This window comes from Perca flavescens, chromosome 8 (genome assembly GCF_004354835.1).
Source record: "Perca flavescens isolate YP-PL-M2 chromosome 8, PFLA_1.0, whole genome shotgun sequence".
In the NCBI taxonomy this organism is placed as follows: Eukaryota; Metazoa; Chordata; class Actinopteri; order Perciformes; family Percidae; genus Perca; species Perca flavescens.
The window spans coordinates 217,501-226,689 of record NC_041338.1 but is presented as its reverse complement, the minus strand read 5'-3'; the positions used below and the strand labels follow the sequence as shown (position 1 = coordinate 226,689).

The window sequence follows — 9,189 nt, the reverse complement described above, 5'->3', positions numbered from 1 at the left end:
TTGCCTTAATGAACTAGTAAAGTGAACTTGAACTACTTGTCTACATGCCTGTCTTTGAGTTGTGCACTTGGTTCCAGTCTTGTTTTATTTCTGAACTGTTGCAAGCTGTAAAATAGACTTTATTAATCCCACACTGGGGAAATTCCTGTGTTACAGCAACTCAAAAGAAAAAAGAAAAACAATGTACACACATCAGAATAACACAAATACACATTAAGTAGACATAGGAGACAAAATATATACATAAAGTATATGAACAAGAAAATAGAATCAGTTATAATAATAATAATAATAATAATAATAATAATAGTAATAAAAAACAGACATATTTACACAATAAACACCCTTATATAAACAGAGAGTATATATATATATATACAGATGAGTAAGTTGCTGGTGAATAGATATGACATATTGTACAGTTGGAGGTAACAAAGAGTGATAAATAAATAATGTCTGTATTTTACAACATTTTCAGATGCAAAGCAATACATTTTCTTTCAGAGCAACTTGTAAAATTGCTCAGAATGTCCAAACTGTGTCTGTGTTGTAGTCTGCATTTCTTCACATGCAACAACAAAAGATCTCAAAATGAATGTTTCTTGCCGTGTTGCCCTTTAAAAATAGACAGAATAATAAAAACATTAATAAGGTAATTCAATAGTCATCATATCTGTCATTCTTGTCAGGGATACGCAGTAGATGACTATTCCATTGGCAAAAAAGGTTATGCTATATTTTGCACAATGTGAATTAAAGGCATATTTCACCACTGGAAAGACGAATATATCTTTAAATTGGGTGACTTATGTAGTTGAAATGTGATTTTTGTTTTTAGAAATTGGTGCCTTCTAGGCCGAGAAAAGCCAGAAAATGTGTTTTTGGCTCATGTGGATGAAAGACACCAAATCCCAGAATGCACTAGCTTTGCTTCACTACGAGGTCACCCCAAGCCATGCCTACCGCTTACAGAGAGGCAGTCAACTGAGACAAGCCTATTGTGTTTTATTGTCATTTCAACCATATACACGAAAACAATGTTTCACCGTGGCTCAAGTGGTGTTACACATTTAAAACGACATTATATAAAAACGACATACGAAACAGTGCACACACATTATAGGCTCCGTAAAGTTCAGCTAACACATACTAGCATTAGCGCTTGGTGGGCTGTAAACACAGAGTAGAAACACAGCCGTGAATTTGCGTGGAATAGAGAATGGTCGGCATTTAACAGTCACAAACTCCACCAGCAGTTATAATAATACGTTTATTATATTTGATATAGCACCTTTTACAGACAAAGTCAGAAAGTGATTCACATGATAAACATTTGTACAAAACATAGTAAGTTCTAAAACTAAAAAGACTAAAAGACTAAAAACAATTACATACATGAATCAAAAGCAAATTAAAACAATTGCATCTTCAGCTGCTTTTTAAAAGCTTCAACAGAGACTGCAGAACGTAAGACAATAGGAAGAGCATTCCACAGGTTTGGAGCCACCACTTCAAAGGAACGGTAGTGTACGAATGGAGCAGGTCCGAGATATACACAGGAGCCTGACCATGCAAAGCTTTATAAGTCAGAACCCAAATTTTAAATTTGATCCTGAAGTTAATTGGAAGCCAATGTAATGAGTATAAAATCAGAGTGATGTGCGACATCCTGCCAGACCTGCTCAGCAGCCTTGCAGCAGAGTTCTGGACTAGTTGTAGACGGTCCTGGAACGATTTGCTGAGACAGGTGAAAATAGAGTTGCAGTAATCAAGCCGAGATGAAATAAAAGCATGAATGATCATCTCAAGCTCAGAATGTGAAACAGCTCCTCTAACTTTGGCAATGTTTCTTAATTGAAAGAAACATGTGTGGGTCAGAGATTTAATATGTTGATCCAAGTGTTATTATCAAATATTACACCAAGATTTTTCAGTTTGGACTGAACAGCTGAGGACAAGGAGCCCAGCAGCTGACTAATCTTGGAAGCTATAGTGTCCGGAGCAACAATAAGGACTTCGGTCTTATTTTCATTGAGCTGTAGAAAGTTGTTTGTGAGCCAATCCTTGATCGAATTGAAACATCTAAGCATTGCAGTGTTTTCTGGCTCAAAAGAGACATCCAGCTGGATGTCATCTGCATAGAAGTGATAAGCAATATCTCCAACTTGGCTAATTATATATCCCAGGGGGAGCATGTACAATGCAAATAAAAGCGGACCTAACACAGAACCCTGCAGCACCCCACAGGAAAGGGCCACAGTCTGAGGAATAGGGACCAAGAGACACAGAAAAACTTCTATCTGATAGATAGGAGGTGAACCAATCCAGGGTGCTTCCTGAGATACCAACCCAATGCTTAAGTCTTTCAAGCATGATGTTATGATCCACTGTATTGAAAGCGGCACTAAGATTCAGCAGCACCAAAACAGAGCATTGACCCTTATCAGAGGACATTAATAAATCGTTGGACACTCTAAGAAGAACTCTTTCAGTTAGCAGTTAGTTGGATAAAAGCACCCCATTCCTGCACCAGTCCGTGTTAACACAGCCCACCTCCACGAGTTTTATCCGGCAACAGAGCAGGGCTAGCAGGCCTGGTAGCTGGATAGTCCGGTACACTGTTGTTCAGCCATGTTTCCACAACAACAAAAACACAGCAGTCTCTGAACTCACGTCGGGAGTTTCCTTGAAGTTGGATGTAGTCCAGTTTGTGGTCTAGTGAGCGGACACTTGCATTGATTGAACAGGTGGCCAGCTAGCATTAAAAATCATCATTTTTCGTCAATAGAAGATCTTTTCCAGACCCACAATCCAGAGATCTCTGGTCTCAGGGGGACATGAGGGAGGGAGGCACGGTCATTCAAAAATACTAACGTGTTTCTGCTGATACAAAGATTAAGGCTAAATCGGTGAAGTATCCCTTTAAAAATACACTGACCACTGTCTGTCATCATGAGCTGACAAAATAGTCAAGAAATTTTTTTTTCAAGATTTCCAACTGACAAATGCAATCAGGGAATGGTGTCATAGTCCAAAAAAAACAGTCTGGAATTTGGATTGACCAACATTTCCAGTAAAGCCACACAAATCTCCAAAATGCTACCCAATGTGGGGTAGGAAAATACTAAATTCAAAAATAAATGTGTACCTAAGTGATACCTAGGCTGTCATTGCAGTAAATATTTGCCTTCAGATGTGGTTGAGACATACAAATGGATGCAAAATGAATGCTTTCATACAGGATATGAGGGCTCACTGACCGGTTTGAGGCAGTGTTGTGACCAAGTCATTTTTCGTAAGTCTCAAGCAAGTCTCAAGCTATTTTTTGGGGGCAAGTCAAGTCACAGGTCATGTAAAGTCAAGTCAAGTCCCAAGTCAAGTTAATCCAAAAGTGATTACTTGTGGCACAGACACAGCCGTTGTGATGGTCTGGTCCGACTAATGAGACTTCATCGGGGGTCTTTGATGTTGTGTTGCCATAGCAAGGATTGACTGCCAGTCATCCAATCATGACAATCACATACCGGGAGCTTTTTGAGTCGTCCAATCATGATTCACAGTTTGCACTGCTGCCACTACATAGCATACTTGATAGTTAGACAAAAACATGACAACGTTAAATTATATTTTTTTATATTTAATAGCTAATATTAAAACGTATGAATACACGCAAGTCATCCGAGTCATCAGGCCTCAAGTCACGTCTTAAGGGCCCTATCTTGCACTCAGCGCAATTGCCTTTGTACACCGACGCATGTATCATTCCTATTTTGCACCCGACGCACAGCGGACTTTTCCCTCCACAGAAACATGTCGGTAAATTAGGGAATGTATTTGCGCTCCTCGGGGCGGTTCAGCGAAAAGAGGAGGCGTGTTCCGGCGCAAACGTTACTTGGTGCTATTTTGCAGTTTCAGAAAACAATCCCGCCACTGACCAGGAAAAACCTGGTCTAAAGTCAGTGGCGCTAGTCTAAAGTCAGTGGTGATAGTCTAAAGTCAGTGGTACTAGTCTAAAGTCAGTGGCGCTAGTCTAAAGTCAGTAGCGCGTTATTCAGATGCTATTTTAGGGCGCATGCTTGGCCATAATGTAGCGTGTGCACAACGCGCATACACTTCTCTCATCTAAACGGACGCAGCAGTTCCCATTTTTGCAAACCATACATAATTACAAAGAAAAATATTACTGAAAATGTGCTTCAGGTGTTTGGATAGATCAGGAGGAACTTTACATTACAGTCCTCCCCAGCCCGGACAGCTCCCGCTGGCGTGCACCAGGCAAATCCACCGTTATAATAGCAATCCGCCATGGAACAAGCGCAGCTCCTCTTAAAGGGAACGTAACTGTTGGCAACTTATAGTCAGTTTTAATGTTAAAACATACATGTGACGATTCACTGTGTCTGTGGATGGCCTTAGTGACTACCTTACCTATAGGCCAGTATGCCTATTATCAGTGGGGATTTATATTTGTTCATGTTAAGACTTTTTAATTGAACTTCAAAAATGAACAATAATTTGGAGGCCCCCCTGCATTGACTCTGAGGACCCCTTAGGGGCCCCGGACCCCCTGTTTAAGATCCCTGCTTTAGTCACTGGATCTCCTAACTCAGGGGTGTCAAACTTATTTTAGTTCACGGGCCATCGGAAAATTGTTACGGACCCGGGAGAGAGGGGTAATATTCCGAGAAAAAACTCAGAATTTCTAAGATTAAAGTCATAAATTTATGGAAAAAGAACTCAGACATTCTCTGAGATTAAAGTGGTAAATTTTGAATTGGAATTAATTAGTTCTCTGCAATTTTCAAACTTTGCAAAGTCATCCAGTGGGCCTGATTGGACCCTTTGAAGGGCCAGTTCCGGCCCACGGGCCGTATGTTTGACACCCCTGACCTAACTGAACACCTATTGTGATTTTGGAGTGATGTGTTTTTACTACTTTCCATCAAACACCAAAGGAAAGGAATAGAAGAATGCTGTTCAGGGCGCCTGGGTAGCTCATCTGGCATCCCCATGTATAGAGGTTTACTCCTCAACGCAGCAGCCGCGGGTTTGACTCCGGCCTGCAGCACTTTTCTGCGTGTCTTTGCCCATCTGTCTTGAGCTGTTCTATAAAAATAGAGGCCAAAAAGAATCTTAAAGCGCTGCAGCTGTTCTGGGGGCTTTATTAACACACTTTAGATTGGGATTTCCTCTATACATACATTAACTAAACCAAGTAGGATATAGTTTCTGAAGATGAATCTCCTCCCATTTACAGACTTGTAATGTCAAACCTGCCAGTATGGCAAGTCTCCATGTTACTGCACTGTTAGCTCTACAGAGCATAAAGCATGTGATGTGCCTAAACACTGTAAGCTCACTGTGAGCTACAGTCATAATATGAAAGATAGCCACTAGGTGGCACCAGTGAATTTAGCTGGTTAGAAGCCAACTCCAGTTTATCCTGTTCATGTTAAAAGGCAGGAGCACATTTGGGAAAGCAAGTGTGTGACCCAGGGGTTGGTGGTTCACAACCCTGGATGGAATGAAACCTTATGGCATCAACCAGCTTACTTGAGTTATAATTCACTTACTTGGTTGTTTGTTGCTATATGCAAAGAAAATTTGAGATTTTCAGTAGTGAAGACCTCCTGCTATATCTGTTATTACAAGTTATGGATGTATACAAACCTTCAAACAAAGTTAAAATATTTTCACCTCATGGATTTTGGAAATTAAGTGACCTTTCAAAATGTAAATTGATTTTTAAATAGGTGCTAAATATACCTTTTGCCAATGAATTCACCATGTCCCTGCAACATTAAAATAAACCTACAGTATTAAAATGCTCAATTAGTATCATGACAGAATATCAGACAAAACAATAGTCTACCGTTGATGTTAGGGACTGAAAACAAGTATTACCTTTGTAAAGCTATAACTTCCATCTGAATCATCCATGCAGGAAACTAAAGCAGCCTGTCGTCAGCTCAAAAGGAAATCCTGGCTAATCTCATGTCTGTATCACAGTTAAACAAGAATACAACAACAAAAAAGTACAATGAAAGAACTCAACAATATAATGTATTACACACTTGATAACAATAATTTTGAATACCATAGGATACCATTAGGGTGACATACTGTTTAGATTAATTACATGAAAATCATAATTTGGCAATGGATATTTAAATTAAATGTATTTATTGTAGATACAGGATATGCAATTAACTTCTATATATAAATGATTTATATATGTTTTGATTTATTGTATGTAGTTGAATGATCATGCAGTTGAAGTATAACATGCATTTTATTTTGATAGACTAAAAACAAAGCATGCTTTACTTGGGATAAGTTTGAGTCAATAGGAGATGAGTGCGGTGCCACACGTCAGACGTAAGGGGCGTTCCAGAGAAGCGTCCTCTCCAGTCAGTAGTAAGCGTAGTTGACTGTGGCGCTCGAGCTCCATTGAGAGTAGCTCCCTGTTTCAGTGACTATACAGGCGGACGAGGGGGCGGACCGGCGAGAGGAAACTTCACCGAAAACAACCTCCATATATAACTGTTATTATTTATCAGCGCTAATATTTCTGACGACAGAAGGGTGTCTGCTGACAGACGCGCCAAGAGTTGCGCGAGGCGGCTCGCCCGGCCAAGGAATAACGTTAGCAGGAAAACGGAGAGAAAGGTGAGGTGAAGAAGAGAAAGAGGAGGACAGTGACAAGTAAGCGGACTGAGCCACAGGTAGCCCCCCACACGTTAGCTTTCGTGGCAGAAGAATCAAAGTGCAGACGGGTCATGCGGATTTCTCCGGTCGCTGATCGGTAAACGGTGCGGAAAAAGAGAAGAAGCAGAAAGCAGAAGAAGCCCGACCTCCGCCTGTCCGTCCGGTCCGAGGGAAGAGCCACCATGTCCCGGAGAAAGCAGAGCAAGCCCCGGCAGATAAAGCGTAAGAACCCAGCAGCCTCACTGGTTCTCATGTTATTGGGGGGGCGGAGGGGTTGGAGTGTGGAGGGAGCCACGCGCGCTCTGGGAAGAAGCCGCAGGTTTTGTGCGGCGCTTCGGTTGAATTATGCGTTCACTATAAAAGTTAATAAGTAGTATAAAACCCAAGTGTAACGCCCGACTGTCTCGACAGTAGTTTTATGACACCGTTTATATGGGGAAGCGTCGCCTAAAACACCACCTAGACCCACACACAAGACTTTGTTGCGCATTTGATAATATCAGAAAATTTAACCTTAAAGTACAAGTTCAATTGAGTTCAGATGCAGCATTTTCTCCGAAAAGCCGAGGGACGTAGCCCACCCTTTTTTTAAAGACCGTTTTTCAAAGCTATTTAAGCGCCACTTTGGCAGCCTTGCTATCTAGACTGTGGAGGAATACAGAAAAGTTTTCATTTATTAGCCTGTAAAGAATGCTTTGTCCATTGGCAGCTAGAACTGTAGCCGTGGCTTCCTGTTTAATTCTGTTGTGGAAACGTCAGTGTTCTCTGAAAAAGCCGATGTGAACAGAGATAAAGCAGCGATCCGATGTGAGCCCAGATAAAGATTAAAATTGGATCTTTTTTATTTGTTTTCTGTCTGAGGCAGCGCCGAGGCCGCTGGTGCATTTTCCCCCCTGGCTTTTCACTTCTCTTTTCCAGAGATGGGGCGTCAGATAGGCCGCCTGGCTGATCTCTCCTGCTGATAGCTGCTTACAATTGGATCTTTTTTTCATCTATCCCTTTAACTCAATAATGCAATAATGCGTTTGAAAGGCCTTCTCTTGGTCTGGCGATTGGCTGGTCTCCGTGCTTGACGAGTTCTTCCTGTTCATAAAACGTGGGAAGGTTTATCGCTGGTGACTGATGTTCAAAGTTGATATAAAAGCATATTAATGATGTTGTGATAGGCATTTTGCACACTGAGCTGATGAAGAGTCTCTGTCTAAATGTAATGTCATTATACTAGAGATGAAAGAAAAAGTGTTCATGTAGTCTGTATCTATTTGGAAGCCAGAGCTGGAATGGAAACATGACATCAGCAGGACAGTTTGTTTGGTAAGTTATCACATTGAGCAAATAATGATATCTTTTCATCAGTGATTGTGTCACTGTGTTCCTAGAAACGGGTGTCTAAAAGCAACATTTGGAGGCTGTTTGGTATCATCTTGCAGTTATATATGATATCAATCATTTGTAATTTCTGACCAAATAACCAGATTAAGTATCCTGGTGCAAGTGACAGTAGTGTATTTGCTCTTAGATGTTTGATTTTAGAAAAAAATCCATCCAATGGCAGTGACCAACCTTTCTTTTGTGCTGCAAATCTCAACTGAGAGTTTTGTTGAGACCAAAAGGTCAAAGGGAGCACGCAGCATTACATCATGTCACTGAGTTGTAGGGGTGGGGATCACCCGAGGCCTCACGGTACGATAGCTTCACGATACCTATGTCACGATACCATATTATTGCTATATTAAACCTTTTGCAATATTCTTTTATATATTGCAATTTATTACCTTTTTTTCCAACTTCAAATTTTTCCCAATTTCAAATAATGTCCCCAAAAGTAAACTTTTGTCTAAAAAGATACATCTCTTTGTTTGTTCATCTCACTTCAATTTTATTGCTGCAAAATCAGATTGTCAAGCAGACAAACTGACCAACACATATATAATAGATCCATATTTGGCGTCTGTGTATCAATACAGTATTGCACCCTCTACATAAATGATCTAGGTGATTGTCTCATTTTAATATCAGGCAGCTAGCAAGTAGTTTAATAGTTGTTGTTGAGTGTAAATGACAGGCAGCTTTCACACACATATCGTTGTTTAAAGGGACAGTTCACCCCCAAATCAAAATACACATACCTTGCTATTTATCAGTCTAAATAGTTTTATTGTGAGTTGCCCAGTGTTGGAGATATTGGCTGTAGAGATGTCGATCTTCTCTCCAACATAAGGAACTAGTTGCTACTTGGCTTGTTGTGCTCAAAGCACCTGGACATTTAAAAAAAACAAACTCAACAGCAGTGTCCCTTTCCGTAAATCATGACCCAATTACTCAGAATAATCCGCATACCTGGTTGTGAGCAGTTTCATGTAGGAACCATTTTCTTTCTTCCTAACTACATCCACCAACCGCATCACGGCGCATAAGGACGCATACTCATGTAAGAGATTCTCGTCTTCCTCGGCTGAGCTAGATAGCGTTCCAGCTCAC

The 9,189-nt window shown here is 40.6% G+C and overlaps 1 protein-coding gene across 1 annotated transcript in view; it reads left to right on the top strand.

Annotated features, from left to right (window-relative positions):
• The first annotated feature begins 6,388 nt into the window (after window positions 1-6,388).
• zfpm1 (zinc finger protein, FOG family member 1) overlaps window positions 6,389-9,189 on the top strand; it is a 122,616-nt gene continuing 119,815 nt past the window's right edge. Inside the window, exon 1 of the mRNA XM_028585608.1 lies at window positions 6,389-6,930. Coding sequence (XP_028441409.1) covers window positions 6,891-6,930 — 40 coding nt within the window. The 5' untranslated portion in view covers window positions 6,389-6,890. The remainder of the gene's footprint in view (window positions 6,931-9,189) is intronic.